This window comes from Capra hircus, chromosome 18 (genome assembly GCF_001704415.2).
Source record: "Capra hircus breed San Clemente chromosome 18, ASM170441v1, whole genome shotgun sequence".
NCBI classification, from domain to species: domain Eukaryota; kingdom Metazoa; phylum Chordata; class Mammalia; order Artiodactyla; family Bovidae; genus Capra; species Capra hircus.
In genome coordinates, this window is record NC_030825.1 from 19,100,314 (window position 1) to 19,119,396 (window position 19,083).

At 49.8% G+C, this 19,083-nt stretch overlaps 1 protein-coding gene across 1 annotated transcript in view; it reads left to right on the top strand.

Annotated features, from left to right (window-relative positions):
- Positions 1–19,083, top strand: part of ZNF423 (zinc finger protein 423) — a 343,420-nt gene that overhangs the window by 98,669 nt on the left and 225,668 nt on the right. Inside the window, exon 3 of the mRNA XM_018061954.1 lies at positions 7,652–7,852. Within this exon, the coding sequence (XP_017917443.1) occupies positions 7,652–7,852 (201 nt within the window). The remainder of the gene's footprint in view (positions 1–7,651; positions 7,853–19,083) is intronic.

The window sequence follows — 19,083 nt, forward strand, 5'->3', positions numbered from 1 at the left end:
GGGTCACACAGCGTGGAGTGGGGGAGCCTAGACTCAAGACCAGGACTTTCCTCTCCTGGTACAGCGGATTCTTTTGGACACTTTTGTGTCTTCCATGGCGCATGTACCCTGACATTCTCCACCCTCAGGAGCCTGTGAGGTCTCCTTCCAGAGTCGCGTGTGGCATGGTGTCTCCGCCCTCCTGTCTGAGCAGAGATGCTGCCTGTGTTTGAATGATGACAGCAAAAATAAGGCAGTGACTGTGGCTGCTGGTTTCGCAAGCTTCCTCGTGAGCCGAGTGTCAGGCTTTGTATGTCGTATCTCGTTAAACCAGTTTAACGGCATTAAAATTTTTCTCAGAGGACAAGTGACTTATCCAAGGTCTCCCAGCTATGAAGTGATGCCTGTGGATTTGAGCCCAGAAATGCTGGCTCCAAGGTCTGGAATTCTTTCTGTTGTTTCTCTATTATCCCATCAGGCCCTGGAACATGACTCCAGCTGTCTGCTGCTCCTGTGTGTCGTTGCTTCATAACCATCTTTCCGCAGGAACAGCGTGGTTCTCTCTGCCCTGCTGATTCCTCTACACTTGGCACTCCTGGTGTTCCCTGTGCAGTTGGGTTTTCTTGTCAAGCCCTGGACATGCCTAGAATTTACCATCTGCTGATTTCTGCAGAGATGGGTGGTGTGGTCTCCTGTCCAGGTCTGACTTGGGTAGGAGATGGGGAGGCTGGCCTCCAGGGATGACTCTCCACCTCCCACTCTCATGGGACACCATCCTGGCCCTCACACCCCTCTTTGCCCCTCCCTGGCACCTTTGTCTTGCAGTTTTGCCCACATCTTCCTCTGCCCATCTGCTCCTGCTCCAGCTTCCCCTGAGCTCCTCAGAACCCTGCAGGGCTCTTGGCTTACCTGTATCTGTGTGTAGCTGTAGGAGCAAGTCTTGAATCAATGGCCGTTCGTTCATCTCCACTTTGTGAAGCAGGAGAGGACCGTGTCCATCACCATCAGGCTTGTTGACACATAGGGACTCAGCCTTGGGTGGGACAAGTGACGGAGTCAGAGTCACTCATGGGCTGAAGTGGGTGGTCCTAGAGTTAAGACTGGAACCCAGGGTGCTGAGTGACCCTAGCCCAGGCTGCAGCGCTTAACCACCTATGCCTCCCCTGGGGCATTCCATTTCTTCACTGGGCACTCTTTCACCCACCTCATGTTGATTAACTGTCTTTTCTGTGCCAGGCCCTGTATGGCTTTGAGGCCGCTGAGATGAAAGAGACTGTATGTTGTTGCAAATACATGTTTGTTTTGCCTGGCCCACAGTAGGTGCCTAATCAATGCATCTCGGGTGAATGAAGGAGCGCACCGATGAACGGGTGTGATTGTAGCTTCTGGAGTATCTCACGGCTCTCATCTTCTTCCCTTGTTTTCTGTATCCTGGGCATGTGGGGGGGGGGCGCTGCTCCTGGCCTTCTGCCTCTACTGGGTGGGTGCTCGGCCCTGGGACCCCTGAGGTGGGACCCTCAGTGGCCCCTGGTTGGTTTTCAGGGTGCCCAGGACCCTTGATGGTGGGTTGTTCCCCACAGTCGGTCCCAGGAAGGAGAAGAGGCAGTGTTGTTGCTGAGGTTCTTTCTGACTCTCGTGCTGGTGGGGACTGGGGCCAGAGGGAAGAGACCCTCACGGGTGTTCTCAGGCTGAGCCTCTCTCAGCTGGCCCTGGGGAGTGCCGAGGCCCTGACAGTCCTGACTCATGAGCCCAAGAAGCCTGGCTGAGAAGGTAGGAAATGTCCTGTTCCCAGACCTGGCAGCCAGTGGGCAGCCTGGCCACCCGGGGCCTTTCCCCTCTCCCTTTCTCTGGCAGTGAACTCAGCCAGCTGTCCCCTGCTCAGCGCTTTTGCAAGCATTCCCTTTTTTGCTCTCCTTTGTAGTGGTTAAGAGTCAAGATTATAGGCAGAAGACCTGAGTTCGATTCCAGACTCTGCCCTTCCCAGTGTATGTGATTGTGTGTGGTCCTGAGCCTTGGCTTCCCCCTCTGGAGAGGGGAGATTTCAACTGTATCTCCCCCATAGGCTTACTGTGATGATGGGATGTGAGGATGCGAAGGGAGAAGGTGCCTGAGGTGGCCACCGTCACTCAGGGTGCCAGGGGAGGCAGCACCTGGCTTGGGTGGGGAGATGCACTGTTCTCTCATCATAGGCAGCAAAGATGGAGTGTTTTGTTACTGCTGCGCTCTGCTCATAGAAGGTTCCCCAAGCCCATATCTTGGACTCGGGGACTTGTGTGGTGGAGAGGGATTAGCCTGTGTAGGTGTACCTTCTTCCTCTTGCTTTGAAGAAGTTGGCAGAACACATTGGTCCCATCATATGTTAGGTTGAACCATTTGAGATTGCCAATATTTGGCATTTTTGACCCACAAAGATGGCAACTTCGTATGGTTGAACTCAATACTTACCACACAATAAACAGCCCTGTGACCATTTCCTCTTCCCTTGCTTCCATCCGTATTGACATTCAGAGTCTTGTTTCTTTGAAATCAATTCATTCATTCATTCACCATTTCCTGAGTGCCTACTATGTATCTGTATTAGGAGCTGGGGAGATAGTAATAAGCAGAGCTCCTGCCCTCATGAGCCTATGGGGACGTGTTGCAGCTATCAGTGGCTGTCACAGGCACCCCAAAACTCAGTGACCTAAAGCAGCAGTCATTACCGCACACAGTTCTGTGGGTGACTGGGCTTGGCTGGTGCTTTCACTTGGTACAGCTGTTACATGGTTGTAGTCATGTGGCTCTTGGGGCTGCCTCCTTCTGAAGGCTTGTCTGGGCTAGGTGTCCAAGATGCTTCATTCCCGGGGCTGGCAGGGGGTGCTGGCAGCCTGGAGCACCCACCCGTTCTTCATGAGGCTTCGGTTTCTCATAGTAGGGCAGCTGGGTTCTCAGGGGACCCAGGGGAGGCTGCATTCTAGTTTCTGCTGCATTCTAGCGTTCGAAGGAGCCACCAAGGCCAGCCGGGCCAGAGGGGAGCTATGGAGGGGACGTCGATCCCTCTGCTTCTTTGTTTAACTTGTATTCATTCATTTTCGGCTGTGCGGAGTGCCGCGTGGACCTTTCTCTGGCTGCGGCGAGTGGGGGCTGGTCTCCAGTTGAGGAGCGTGGGCTGCTCATCGCGGTGGCTTCCCTTCCTGCGGAGCATGGGCTCCAGGGCACGTGGGCTGTGGTAGCTGTGAGTCCCGGGCTCTAGAGCACAGGCTCAGTAGTGGTGGTGCACGGGCTCAGTTGCTCCGCGGCCTGTGGGGTCTTCCCGGATCAGGGATTGAACCCGTGTCTCCTGCACTAGCAGGCGCATTCTTTCCCACTGAGTCACCAGGGAAGCCCTGGGTCCCTCTTTTTGATGGGAGAGGGCAAGGTCTTCCTCCGTAGTAGCACATGGGATGGGAGTCGTTGCTGCCGTCCAGGCCAAGTGGGGCTGCCACGGGAGGCGGCGAGTGAAAAATCAGCCTGTGAGAGAACTTGGAGCTAAGTGTGCTGACAGGGAAGGAAAGGGGACCTTGGGGAACGGATGATGGGGGTCTGAGCTGCCCTGAGACTCAGGCCCGCGGGGAGTGAGGGGGGTAAAGAGTGACAGAGGAGCAGGAGTGTGAAGCCCTTGGCTAAATACACTTGAAGTTAAGGGATGGAACAAAGGTGTGTGTGGCTGTTGAGACAACTGGAAACAACCAGAACCCTTGCTGGGCCTTGGGGGCCGCGAACAGGACCCTGCAGGTGACTCTGGAGGGTAGGACGGTTCCTTGACACTTGAGACTCACTTTTCCACTGAGGCTCTGCTGTGGGGAGACCATGTAGCGGAGTGGTTAAGAGTCAGGCAGAGCTGGAGAAGACTCTTGAGAGTCTCTTGGATAGCACGGAGATCAAGCCAACCCTGAATATTCATTGGAAGGACTGATGCTGAAGCTGAAGCTCCAATAATTTGGCGACCTGATGTGAAGAACTGACTGATTGGAAAGTCCATGGGGTCGCGAAGAGTTGGACGTGACTTAGCAAACAACAACAATACCAGCTGGCTTTGAAATCTGCCCCTGTGGCCGTGGTGAAGCGTCATCACCTCCCAGAATCCCAGCTTCCTCAGCTGGAAGGTGGGGCTGTGATGGTGCCCAGCTCATAGGGCACCAGGTCGGCTGGTAATGCTCGCTGCTGTGGGTGGACCCCTGGGCAGAAAGATGGTGGTATGCACACAGGAAAACACCCAGCTTGTGAGTTAGCCGAGGAGCAGTGTGTGGCCTGGCAGGTCGGGAGCTCTGTTAATGGACGGAAGGGCGGCCTGCATGCTGCCGATTCTGTTTCCTGTCTCGAGCTCGTGACCCTGGGGAGAGAGCCCTGTTGGAAACTGTTTAGTTTAGGCCTTCCTTGGCTGTCCTCTAGAGAACTTGGGTGAGGCTGGAGGGAAAGGCTCCAGTGGCCCATTTTTGGAAAGTCTTTCTCAGCCCTGGGGCGGTGCGGGGTGGGGAGGCAGGGGTGGGCAGTGTGGAGAAATGAGCTGTACTGACCTTGCTTTGGGGGCCCTGGTGGTTGCAGGGACCTGGGGTCAACTGTAGTTTAGGCTCAAGGTTTCCACGATGGAAACCCGAGGCAGCCATAAGGGTAGGGGCTCAGGAGGGCTGGTGATGGCTGCTGGGCTCTGCGTCCCCTGTGCGCTCTCAGTGAGGACCCTTGGGGGACTCTGGCTGGATGAGGGAGGGACATGGGCCAATAGGGCCGCCCCCGAGGAGCCAGAGCCAGGTCAGGGGAGCAGGGGAGCAGGGAAGTCCGCTCCTGATGGCCCCAGGGGCTCACTGAGCAGCTGCTGAGGGTGGGCCTGGAGAGAACAGACCCAGAGGGTGCCCCAGGGGCACTGGCACCCTCAGTGCTCTCGTCTCCTGGCCTTGGGCCTCTGGGGTCCAGGCCCAGAGAAGGGCTAGTGACTCCACGTGTAGGTTCAATCTCTTATGTGGCTCTGGGTGGCCTCTCAGAGCCTCAGTTTTCTGAGGAAAGCTGGAAAAATAACACCATTTTTCCCGATTGTGAGGCTCCAAGACTGGTCACACGAGTTTGCCTTACACAGTAAACCTTGGAGCAGGATGGAGGGCTTCCTGCTCTCGAGGTCTTGATTCTGTTGATGCAGCAGAGGGGCCCCCGGGGACTGGGTCTCCAGGGAAGTCCCGCTTCTAACAGTACTTCAGGCTGTGTATGAGGTCCCCATGTCGCTCACCTCCCGTCTTCCTGTCCCTTTCCATGCAGCCACCTTGCCTTCCCATTTAGGAGACAGTGGCGGGGAGGTGACAGTTCCTTAAAACAGATTTATACTCTTGGATGACTTTATGGGTTTTTGCCTTATAAAAACCGACGAGTTGACATTCTGATTTATCTGCTCCTGAGTCAACAGGATGTACCAGATTTAAAGAGATCAAATGCATTGTAATGTTTGTGGTTCCAGTTGTGGATTAGATGAGCTATTATGGAAAGTGCTGCCAAGTAAATATGGCAAAAAAAATATAACAAGGGGATAACTTAAATATATCTATTAAACTGTGTGTTAAGTAAAGTAGCCCTGGCGTGGTGCTGAATGTAACTTATTATCTGGAGACTTGGTGTAGTAGATAAAGTGGGAATTATGGTTCTTTTTTTCCCCCTTCAGAACATTTTTTTTTTGTTAAAGGAAGAGACTGTAAGCTAGGAATTTCAGAGACGGGCGCTTGACTGTAACCATGGCTGTGTGATGACTTATAATATTGAAGGCTCCAAATGATATTTCTCATTTCTTTGCTTTCTATTTCTTGCCGTCGCTGCAGCAGCAGATCAGATTTCCTGAGATAAATATGCTGCCTAGCTTTTAATGGGATTTCTGTATTGCCGGGAGTTGGCGTGTTCTGATAATAAAAGAACCTAAAAATTGTACATCCCTTAATTGGTAAGAAGAGAGATGTTTTGATGGGCCACAAATGGAAACATTGATTTTTACTGCCTCCGCGCAGCTCCAAGCGGCGTGTCACGCCACGTTCCCTGCCACGGAAGGCGGCAGCTGGCTCTCCAATGAGCTGATTTGTGTTTGTAGGTTCTTGATGTCAGGTGCTTGGAAGTGCGCGTTCTGTGCGGATGGGAGAAACGGAGCCCTTATGGCATTATCTATTTCTAAATTGAAATATTTGTAGGACTGTGGCTTCCACCTCAAATCGAATGCATTTTTTGCTTTGTTCCTCTTTCTTCCTTTGGCAACCAGTCCTTGAGGGTTTAAAGGCTCTGTGCCGAAGGCTTTTTCTCTAACTGTGATGTTATGGGCAATATACACACACAGTCGTGCACACACACACACACACGTGCACACATACATACACGCACCTCTGCATATGAGTATATTTTGCATCAGTATCTTTACATGTAGTAGAGATTTCTCTCTTTAGTTTAAGTAAGCGCTAGTTTCCACACAAGTTGATCTGTTTCCCAGAACAGACTGTGGGAAGAGACGACAGGCACTTTGATTTTCGGTTCCAAGTCTCTGTATTTTAATGGGCAAGTTTAATCCACTGACTTTTATTGGGATGACTGATACATTTTGTATGTAATATTTGCCATGGATTTTTTTTCACTTCACTTTACAAATTCTTGTTGGGCCCTGTTTATCTCTCAGATTGAGTCTTGGCTCTGTGGGGGGAAGTGCACGGGGCAGGAGTCAGGATGTCAAGGTCAACATCTGTGGGGGGCTAGGGATGTTACAGCCCCCTGGCTGGAGGCCAGGTGCCTTACCTGTGAAAGGGGAATAACAAAGCTCTCCCTCTCTGCAGGGGAGGGGCAGTGGCAGAGTGGAGCCAGATGATCGCTTGAGCCCCTTTTAGTTCTGGGATGTGTGAGACTGTGAAATTGGGCTACATGTGTGTATTTGCGACTTTGAAAATGCACAGAATGCTATGCAAACTCAAAGCATCGTTACCATGATCATTAATCATGAGTTCAGTTTTCTGTACAGTTTATCTACTGGTTTGCATGGTGCTAAGCATAGAATTGGTATTTTATTTTAAAGAAGTTGGTCAAATGATTCCAAGGCTGGTTCTCACTCTCTAGGCTGATACTGGGGTGCAAGTGAGGGCTCAGGTACCTTTTAAGCAGCAATTTGATCGTCCTTGGTCTTGCCAACATATGTGCTTCTTTGATTCCAGAATCAGGACATCTTTACATAGAACTGAGCCAGCCTCTCACCACATTGAGAGGCATGTTGTGTGGAGGGTTAGTCTGGCTAAGAGATCTCTCAGCTCTAAACCACAAGGCTTTAGGGGAAACTTAAAACTTGTGCATTAGGAAGAGCTGATCAAAACACTGGAGAGGTGTGTGAGAGAGCTGAGTTTTTAGGAGACAAAATGCTAAGGCATTTTCACCTCCCTGATGGGTCACGACCCCCAGTATCCACGCACAGAGGGAAGATGACAGGAAATCCCTCTAGAAGATTTGCACCAAGAATTAAATAAACTAGCTGAGAATTATGGCACCACACGCTACAAAAACCCATATATTAATATACTGAGAGGTGTCAAGGATAATGGACCCTGGGAGGGAGAGTAATTAAATGTATCTTCATAAATGCGGGGCGATTTCTTTTACAATGCTTTCCCCAGACCCCGTCAGCTGACATGGACTGTATTCTTCCTGTTGGCAGGAGGCCTAGAAGGAGAGCCGGAGTGTGATCGAAAAACCAGCCGTGCGCTGGAAGACAGGAACAGCGTGACAAGTCAAGAGGAGAGGAATGAGGACGATGAAGACGTGGAGGATGAGTCAATTTACACCTGCGATCACTGTCAGCAGGACTTTGAGTCTCTGGCAGACCTGACGGACCATCGGGCCCACCGCTGTCCTGGAGGTAATGTTAAATAGCACTGGGATTCTGACAGGTGGTTATACGGGTAATTGGACATAGCAACAGCTTGAAGCCTCAAGTGAGATTAAAGAATTAATAATGTAATTTTACAGTTAATGTCATTTTATTGTGGTGTCTTGGGTACCCTCTTCAATAAAATTAAAAATAAAAGCAACAGCTTTGCGGCAAGCAGGAGTTAGGTGGAGGCACCCTGTCCTTGCTCCCCGAAACTACCGTCTGTGGTCTGTGACCCATAACTGGGTGGGTCTGCACCCTGGATTTCTGGAAGTCCTTTTGGAAACCCAGCAATTAAGAGGTTATTAGTGCAAAGTTAAGCAGCTTAAGTGTGGAAAGCTGCGTGAAGGAGTGAACTCTGAGGCAGGGCTAACGATGGGATGAGGAGAATTTCAGAAGCCAAGAAGTACGCCTGCAGAAAGGGACCCAGTTCCGCCTCTGCACCTGGACCCTGCTTCTCCGGGTAGGAGAAGGGTGGCTGGGAGCAGTTTTTGCTAGACATGACGATGACCCTGTGTTCTGTTTACCAGCTGCCTCAGAGAAGGTGGACAAGGCCACAGTTTTTAGGAGGAATTTAAGACTTCACGAGTCAAGTGTGTCCGTGTGTCTGGGATATATGGGGTGTGAGGGGTAGGGGAACGGGGGCATGTGTATTCCCTGGAGTGTGGCAGCCATGCTATCCCGTTAGGGTTGATATCTTTCCAGGCTTTGAGCAAGGAGGTCAGAGCATCCGTATTCCCTACATAGCTATCCTGAGACACTTCCTTCTATTGTGATTGCTGATGCAGCCCCTTGGGTGCTGGTTTGTGGGGACAGGACCTGAATCTCCAACCAGTACTCCAGGGAGGGCCTGACACCTGTATTGGGAGGGAAATTTGCTGGTAGGAGATAGGCTGGGACTCAGAGTCTTGTTTCCTCTACCTGTCAGGCTGTCTTGGAAGTTTGATAGCCAAGTGTTTGGGGAACTTTGCTATGACTTTTCCTCTAGTGACATCTGTACCCGCACAGCCCTGGATGAGCTAAGTCCTCATTCTCAACCTCTAAAGGGAATTGATAGCAAAAACAATGGACCCAGAAAGCCTCAAAGTTTTGAACTGTTTGGGATTCAGCAAACCAAACCCAGTCATTTTGGAATTTATTAATATTTCCGTCATTGGCAGAGGAGATGGCCAACTTAGATGTTTAGAATCAGAATTGGAAGGGATTTATGCAGTTGGCTTTTCCAGTCGTCTTATTTCTTGGGGAAAAATATTGAGGCATTGAGACAGAAGGGTGATTACTTAACCCAGGTCACATAGCAGTTTGGTGATGGAATCAGGACCTCCTCAGCATCGTGGGCTACAGACTCTCATTCTGCTTGAGAAAACAGTCGATGCTGGTGTAATTCTTGATTAGCTATGAACCGAAGTGAAGTCTTAACTGTAAGAGAGTGAACTATTGGTACATATTTTAAAAACAATCAGTTAATTGATCTTCTAATTAAAAGCTATTCTCTTTATGTTCTATCACACTGCTCTTGTGTAGTTGTTAAAGCAGGGCTTCCCAGTTCCACTGTGGAGTGATGCTCTGTTGCGTGTCTAGCTCTTGGAATGAGGTGCCCTTCCTGGCACTACCCAGGCTATTCCTTCCTCCAGTCCTTCAGCATCAAGGAGATTCTTGTGTCTGTTACCACACGTTAGAGAATGGTGGTGCTTCTACGTGGAGAAGGGAGATTGGAAGGCTTTGGGGCTATATGTGGGAGTCTGTATTGGAAATTTTAAACGGTAGCTATTTGTTCTTTGGTCCTGGGCAGGACTGTCTTCCCAGTGACCGTCTCTTTTCTTCACAGCCTCAGACTTTGGCTGAAACCACGGCAGCCCTATTTGCAGGGTCTCCAGCCATCTTTATCGATGCATCTTTATCCACCAGCTCTTCTGCCTGCTTCCTGACAGGACCCCACTAACGACCTCCACTGGGACATGGGAACCAGGAATACCCCCAAACCCTGGAGCACTGGACAGGAGTCAGAGATTCCTTGAAAGAGTACAAGAAACAACCTTGCCTAATAGCATCCCTGAGAAATTCATTACCATCCAGTAAAGGCGTGACCCAGCCTGGGCAAGTCCCTCGAACATGGAAGATAAATGCAAGGAGGTATTTCCCCCCGTTCTTAGGACTACTCAGGGACAGGATACACTATTGGGAATTGTGTGCATATTATTCAAAACAGGGCTTCCCTGATAAGTCAGTTGGTAAAGAATCTGCCTGTACTGCAGGAGACCCTGGTTCGATTCCTGGGTCAGGAAGATCCCCTGGAGAAAGGATAGGCTGCCCACTCCAGTATTCTTGGGCTTCCCTGGTGGCTCTGCTTTCAAAGAATCCACCTGCAGTGCGGGAGAGCTGGGTTCGATCCCTGGGTTGGGAAGATCCCCTGGAGAAGGGAAAGGCTACCCACTCCGGTATTCTGGCCTAGAGAATTCCGTGGACTGTATAGTCCATGGGGTCGCAAAGAGTCGGACACAGACTGAGAGATTTTCACTTTCACTTATTCAAAACAGGTCCCTACCTAGGACGCCTCCAACATCCTTGGATTGTGTGGTGGTTTTCAAACTGTGTCCTCAGAGATGTCTTTGGGGCTGTCTGACTGAGGGGCTCTGAAACCCACTCCAGACAGAGCTATTATCTTAAAAAGTTCACTTTATACATTGAGTTAGTTTAACATCTTCAAAAATTGGCTTCTGCTTTAACATTTTGGAACTGGTACAAAAATGCAGCAGCAGGCCCTCCTAGGCCAGCCTCAGGGGTCTCTGCTGGACGCTCATCCTTGGTCACCTGGTCGCAGTACCAGGGACAGTGCAGGTGGGCATTGCTGCCCCATGGAGCAGACTCTGGAGGGAAAGGTGGACGCTTTTCAGCCCAGCGAAGACCGTTTCAGACAAGGATTTCAGAGAGGACCCTGCTCTGTGAGGCCCGGCGGGCTCTGGGTGCTCTGCAGACGCTTCTGAGGGAACAGATGAGTCTTGTTTTGAGAGAAGGTGGAGCTTCCCTGCTGTTGAGGATCTGGGGCCTGAGGGCAGCGCACCCGTCCATTGGAATCTGGCTTTGGGTGTAACAAGAAGCTTTCCTGCAGAGGGCTGTCCTCCTGAAATGCGGAGGCAGCACAACCCTCCCCAGCCAGGGTGCCTGGAAAGCCCAGCCCAGGGGGCAGTGTTTGTGGGGTTCATCTTGAGTGTGACCCTTTCTATTATTATTAATTTTTTACTGAAGTATAGTTGATTTATAATATTATGTTAATTATTGCTCTACAGCAAAGTGACTCAGTTATACCTATATGTACATTTTTGTGCAGTATGGTTTACCATGGGATATTGAATATAAGTTCCCTATGCTGTCAAGTAACACCTTATTGTTTATCTATTCTCTATGCACGAGTTTGCATCTGCTAATCCCAAACTCCCCCGGCTCCTACCTTGGCAACCACGAATCTGTTCCTAGGTCCGCGATTCTGTTTCTGTTTCATGGATGGGTTCATTTCTGCCATATTTTAGGTTCCCCGAATGTGGTCCTTCTTTGAACTGCTCTGGCAGAGTGAGCTCTGGGCTCTTGCTGTGGCAGTTGGGGTGGGCGTGGGGGCACGGCCTTGTTCCATCAGACTCCGGGAAAGTGGTGTGAGGTCTGGACAGTTTCTGGGGTGGGGATGCTCCTCGTGGAAGGGGAGCCTCCTACCAGAATGGTGGTGATGGCATTCGCCAGGAAGCTCCCAGATCCTCCACCCTGGAGCCAGGACTGTCTGCACTGAGGAATCCTGGCTTCCGGGGCTTTCCTCGTTCCTCAGCAGGAATGGCAGTGCTGGGTCCAGGAGAGGTTGCTGAACTGTGGACTTCCAGAACCGAAGGCAACTCCATTGAGACCTGTTTGTATTTCTCTCTCCCTCTTTCTTCCTCTCCCTCCTTTGTGTCTGCAGAGAAACCGACTTTAAACCCACAAGCCAACAGACATTGCATCTTTATGACACGAAGTGAAACAAGCAAAGATCCGGTCCTCTCTGCCGATGCTCCCATCCCCAAGAGCTGTCTGATTTCTCTTTGTTCCCCTCTAGTCCCTGCCCACAGGATAACAAATGTTTACATGCTTGGAGTTGTGGGCACTTACCACCTTATATTTGGTATTTGTCACTGGACATTTTCTGAACGGATCCCACGTTGCCCTGTGGTCTTCTGCATTATCCTTTCTGGGGAGGCCTTCTTGTGAAGCTGGGTTGCTGGCACTGGGTCCATATGATGTAAAAATGTAGACCAGTGTGCCAGTAGGTGAGGATTTTTGCAGCAGAGTAGATAGAGGCTGACTCAATGTGTGATGGACTTGATTGTTACTGATGGAGTATCCTTTGTGGGCACTGAGTGGGGAAACTGCTGGAGTGTTGGGTGGCCGTCTGAACTGATGATAGAAAGTCCCCATTAATTTTGGTTCCACCACAGCGAATAACATGGGGAACAGGGAGTGAGCTGAAGTTTACATTATGCCATTTCTACAGTGTTGGCCAAGCATGTCTGGGCCCTATAAATGGTTGAAGGGGGTTGTTTTCCATCATTTTTTAGGAGCCAGGCTGAGATCAAGTGCCTTAGAAAGTATCTCTGAGAACTTCCTGGGGCACTGTGGAAGCAGGCATGAGAGGTTTGATTTATCCTGGGGGCTGATTTCAGTTTTTTATATGTTCACTGAAGCAGGTCACCCATGGACCTTCAGTCTGGATTCAGGTGCAATGTTTCGCTGCTTCCTGATAGCGAAACTATCCCGATACTCTGTGGCTTACTGTTCATCGGTCCAAATTCATTAGGTTGACTGCCCAAGGACATCTGGGTGCTGGATCTACACGTTGCAATGCTTTAGATCTGCCTTCTCCAGCCATGCCAGGAGTAGGGCTGTGCTGTGTGTCGGACTCAGGACAGGTGGGTCCCCAGGACTGGAGCACCCAGTGGCTTTTGCGGGTCCCTAGTTTCTTTGCCAGAGGCTCCTCTGGCATCATTTGGGGTATCATTATAGGTGGGGAGCAGTGGATGGAGTCTCTCTAGAAACTGAGGCTTTTCTCTCTGGGCTCCAAGCACTTGCTCCACAAAACAGAAATTGCCTTTTAGGACCAGGTGGACGCCTTGAAATACATGGGGTTCCTGCTGCTCTCTGGGAGCTCTCAGGGGCTTCAGTCCTGACACTCTTCATATATTGAGCACCTGTCACCTGTCAGGCCCTGTGGGACTCACCCTGGAATGTGGCCCCTAGACCTCCTGCCACTTGCTCTCTCTGCAGCCCCTGCCCCATTCAGCCCCTAGCACTCACCGGATTCTAGAATTAGATTCTGATTCTTTTCAGTGTGTTTCCCACCCATCTCCCCCGCTGCTGTCAGGCTTTGTGAAGACAAGAGTCATGTCTGTTTCATTCCCTCTTATGTCCTAGCCCGGTGCCTGGTCCACAGTGGTGCTTAATAGATGCTTGCTGAATGCAGGGCCTATCTCGCCTCATCCTCACAACAGTTCCTGCAGGGAGGTCTTGTTTTTCATCGTTCCTCCCCACTGTACCCATTGGACGACTGAGGCTCGAGTTAGGGGGATCTTGCTCAAGGTTACAGAGCTGAGCTAAGATTTGAGGTCTGAACACTTCGTGGTGGGAACACAGACAGTGAGCAGTTAGTTTCTAACTGAACTCCAGACGACACAGCCTTTTTGAATGCTCAACTTCAGAGAAAATAAGAGAAGGGAATTTGTTCAAATAGCAACAGCAAAAAATGTGCTCCCTGTGGGTTAATTTCACTGCTCCCTGCCCCTACCCCCACCTACCCCCCTTTACTGGGGATTGGGACCAAGGAGTGTTTCCTCAGCCCTTTTGGAAAGGCAGACCCTCCCTTTCTGGCAAAGGTGAAATGCTGCTGTGTAAAAAGCTGGGTGGAAAGTTAATTACACCCTGGTTTGTTCAGCTGTGGCCAGAGTGACCTGTGGGCCCTAATTACAGGACTGGGGCTGCGTGGAGGCTGGCCACCTTTGCCAGCCTCGTTCCTGTCCACCGGCTGGCCAGAGCTCTCCTTTGTGTGCCGGCTCAGGCCCTTTCTTGCTCCAACAGCATGGGTGGGGCCCCTCCCTGCCTTATTGCTTGTGGCATCCCTTGTACTGGTTCCATTTGGGCAAAACGGAGTGGGTGCAGGCCAGCCGCTGGGCAATGTGGTGCCAGGTACACAGGTGCAGGGCGCAGGTTCGTTTTGCTCGTGCATAGCGCCTTGGTGTCAGCCGGCGTCTTGCAGAGCAAAAGGCCTGGGGGCTGGAGCACAAAGAATACCCCCACCTGAAGAGCTTTCCTGCACGCCAACAGCATCCAGTCACAAAACACAGAGCAAGAAAGAGTCTGGCTTACGTTAGCCGGACTAATGTATAGGATGTTAGTCCAGAATGTAAAGGACCAGGAACGAATCCACGGGGCATCATTCAAGTGTTCGGAGCGAGCAAACAGAATCAGCTACTGGGGGACACAAAAGAGTCTTAATTAAGTGAAAAGGCAGACCTTGTTCTTGAATGGAAGGATTTGATATCATAAATACATCAATTTCTGTGAAATTAACCTATTAAATGTTAGCCAGTGAAAGTAATAATAGGCTTTGTTTAGACATGGACAAGCTGATTCTCAAGTTCATGAGGTGGAACTTCCCTGGCGGTCTAGTCGTTAAGAATCATAGTTCCACTGCAGGGGACACAGGTTTGATCCCTGGTCCAGGAACTAAGATCCTGCATGTTGTGCGGTCAAAAAAATAGAAAAACAGACGGGCATGCAAGGATAGGAAAGACAGTTTCGATAAAGAGACCTAACAGGCGGAGCTGGTAGCTAGAGACGATTTTAAAACATGTTCTGAAGCGGTAGAATTCTAAGTAGTGTGGCGCAGACCAGAGGAATGAAAAAAAGACCAGGAATGGAGCCGAATGGAGCTGGAGATTAGGCGCATGAGAAAGGTGTTATTGCACGTCAGCAGAGGAAGATGGATTGGCCACTCAGTGGGGTTGGGAGGGCATGGTGGCCATCCTGAAAAAGGACATTGGATCCCTCCTGCATCCTAATGCCAAAACAAATCCCAAATGGATCAGAAATCTAAACAGGAAAAGAAAACTTAAAAACACTGAAGGAAAACATGAGTTTTGTTTTTTAAAAGATTGTCAGAACGGGGAAGCCTTTTCTAAATATAACCCTAAACCCAAAAGCCATAAAACAAAGGACAGAAATGTTAGACTACACAAAAATAAAACACTTCTGCATTGCCAAAACTGCAATAAATCAAACCAAAGATATATATATATCACAGGCAAAAGATACTTTCCTTAATGTGTGAGGCACTCCTAACCAACACTAAGAAAATACCCAATAAATCAACCGCAAAGGTGGACAAGCTCCAGTCCACCCAAAGCCGGCACCCACTCAGATTGGTTGGTGACACACTGCTCATTAGATATTTTGAGTATCTCCCACGTGCCCAGAACAGAAATGGAACCAGAGAAAGAAAGTTGAGTGGGATCTTAAACAGTCAGAAGATTCAGAACTACCTTTATTGTAAGAGAACTGTACATTTAAACCACAGGAAAATACCACTCTTAACCCATCTGATTGGCAAAGACCAAAATGTTTGCCAGCCCATCACGCTAGTGTATCCTTGATGCCAAGGCTTGGGCCCTGTTCTTTCTCTCCCCAGGGTTGCCTTGGCCTCTGGCTAGAACACATAGTAGGTACTCAGTAAATGTTTGTTGAGCTTGTCCTCAAGGAGGCTATAGCCCCCTTGAGGTAAGATGTAGACGGTACAGGTTTCACGAAGGAAGGATTCTGAGGTATCATATAGCAAAAATAAAGGTTCCAGGAAGCATGCTGGGACATAGTAGGTCTTCAGCTAATATGTCATCAGAAGGGGGAGTTAGAGAAGGAAGAGATGATTTATTCATTCAGCAAATATTTATTGAGCGTATATTGTAGTTGTTCAGTCACTTAGTCATGTCTGACTCTTTGTGACCCCATGGACTGCAGCACACCAGGCTTCCCTGTCCATCACCATCTCTTGGAGTTTGCTTAAACTCATGTCCGTCAAGTCAGTGATGCCATCCAACCATCTCATCCTCTGTCGCCCCCTTCTCCTGCCCTCAATCTTTCTCAGCATCAGTCTTTTCCAATGACTCAGCTCTTCGCATCAGGTGGCCAAAGTATTGCAGCTTCAGCTTCAGCATCAGTCCTTCCAATGAATATTCAGGGTTGATTTCCTTTAGGATTGACTGGTTTGCTCTCCTTGCTGTCCAAGGGACTCTCAAGAGTCTTCTCCAGCACCACAGTTTGAAAGCATCAATTCTTTGGTGCTCAAATTTCTTTATGGTCCAACTCTCAAATCTGTACATGACTACTGGAAAAACCATAGTTTTGACTGTATGGACCTTTGTCAGCAAAGTGATGTCTCTTTCTAATGCACTGTCTAGCTTTGTCATAGCTTTTTTTTCCCCAAGGAGTAAGCGTCTTTTAATTTCATGGCTGCAGTCACCATCTGCAGTGATTTTGGAGCCCAAAAAATAAAGTCCGTCATGGTTTCCACTGTTTCCCCATCTGTTTGCTATGAAGTGATGGGACTGGATGCCATGATCTTAGTGTTTTGAATGTTGAGTTTTAAGCCAGCTTTTTCACTCTAGTCTTTAACCTTCTTCAAGAGGTCCATTAGTTCCTCTTTGCTTTCTGCCATTCAGTTCAGTTCAGTCACTCAGTCGTGTCCGACTCTTTTGCGACCCCGTGAATTGCAGCACGCCAGGCCTCCCTGTCCATCACCAACTCCTGGAGTTCACTCAAACTCATGTCCATCGAGTCAGTGATGCCATTCAGCCATCTCATCCTCTGTCGGTGCCTTCTCCTCCTGCCCCCAACCCCTCCCAGCATCAGAGTCTTTTCCAATGAGTCAACTCTTCACATGAGGTGGCCAAAGTACTGGAGTTTCAGCTTTAGCATCATTCCTTCCAAAGAAATCCCAGGGCTGATCTCCTTCAGCATGGACTGGTTGGATCTCCTTGCAGTCCAAGGGACTCTCAAGAGTCTTCTCCAACACCACAGTTCAAAAGCATCAATTCTTCGGCGCTCAGCCTTCTTCACAGTCCAACTCTCACATCCATACATGACCACTGGAAAAACCATAGCCCTGACTAGACGGACCTTAGTTAGCAAAGTAATGTCTGCTTTTGAATGTACTATCTAGGTTGGTTATAACTTTTCTTCCAAGGAGTAAGCATCTTTTAATTTCATGGCTGCAGTCACCATCTGCAGTGATTTTGGAGCCCAAAAAGATAAAGTCTGACACTGTTTCCACTGTTTCCCCATCTATTTCCCATGAAGTGATGGGACCTGATGCCGTGGGTGGTGTTATTTGCATATATGGGGTTATTGATATTTCTCCCGGCAATCTAGATTCCAGCTTGTGCTTCATCCAGCCTGGCTTTTCACATGATGTACTCTGCATATAAGTTAAGTAAGCAGGGGAACAATATACAGCCTTGACATACCCCTTTTCCAATTTTGAATGAGCCCATTGTTCCATGTCTGGTCCTAACTATTGCTTCTTGGCCTGCACACAGATTTCTCAGGAGGGAGGTAAGGTGGTCTGGCATATACTGGGTTGGCCAAAAACTTCATTTGAGTTTTTCATAACATCTTATGGAAAAAACAGAACAAAGTTTTGGCCAATCCAATACTATGTGTAGGCACCCTTCTGGGTGCTGAGGGGGGGTGGAATGTGGGAACTGCTTATTTGAATAAAAATCAACTCAGTAGAGAAGGCACTCATTTCACAAAAGCATTTTTTGACCTGTAAGATGAAGTACCATAGGTGCCCTTGAAAGAGTTGCCTTCCCCAGTGCCTTTAAAAGGGATTTCCATGTCTAGAGATGTCACTCCCACCGCACTTAGGCAAGATGCTGTCTGTGTCTGCCTCCTGGAGCACTGCTATTTGGGAGGTGGGTGACTGGCCAGCCTGCGTCTGGCTGGCTGTTGGCAAGGGTGGAACCTTCCCTAAATTGCTGCTCCGCGGCCTCCTAGTTCCCTTAGATGGGTGCCTGGGGAGGCGGCAGGCTGCCTGTGGCTGTGACTCTGTCTGGACAGCTGTCCTTGGCTCCTGGTGATGACACGGAGGGAAGTGGTTTTCCAGATGCCAGTGCTATCGTCCACCTCCTGGAGAGCCTGCGGGTTATAGCACGTGTCCCCCTTGCTTCGAGTACGCAGAGCAAGCATGGCTCTCGCATAGTTGGGTCTGCAGGTCTCTCCAGAATTAGACACCAGATCTGACAATGCAGAAGGCAGGGGTCATGGTGGGAAGAATCTACATTTCTTTTGGTTTTCATGGAAAAAATAAGTGTCTCTGTGTATGTCCTGAGGTTTCAGAGGACTCTGGAAAAGGGAGGAAGTCTTTTTCTTTTTCCCCACGTAGCCAGCTTGATCACTGTGATGGTTTTGTGGGTCACTGTGCCCACAGGTGGGCCAGAGTGGAATCCGGGTGTGGTGGCTGACACTGGGGTGTTTCTGCTACAAACATCTCTGGGCTGAGCCTCTGTGTGTAGGCCCTGGAGCTGCACTCGGGGAGAGGGGAAGACTGGGCTGTTCCTCCCAGGCTGGACCCTTGGCTTATGCACCTTTCCTGGCATCAGCCAAAGCTTCCATTGGCTTCCTGTCGTTGGGCCCAGGATGTACACCCAGCAGGATGTCAAGGTCTTGGGAGGAGAAAAAAACCTCCATGACCCTCAGGTTGGTTGCTTATGTATTCCTGATCTGTCTTGGTCTGGCCTGCTGTCATCCATTGCAGCTTAGATGATTCCAGGGGGTGCGTGTCACGTCATCAAGTAGTGATGCCATACCTACCGTATTACCAGGGCAGTGTGTGTGTGTATGAGAGAGAGAGACAGGAAGTTCCTATCAACAAAGAATGTGTAATCTAGCTGGAAGGTGAAGTCACCACGGTCCTTTTGGCTGCCTGGCACATAGTAGGTCCTCAGTTAACATGCTTTCTGCATAAAGACTCAATTCAAACTGACAGGCGGAGAAAAGCAGATTCACTGGCTGAAGGAACTGAGAATTAAGGCCAACTTCAAGCGTGTTCCTCTAGACATGCCCTGGGGCTGTGTCCACAAACCGTGTCACTGCGTGTGCAGCCAGCCGCAGAGGGGCCCCAGAGCCTGTGGGCTTCCACCCTCCTGACTCGG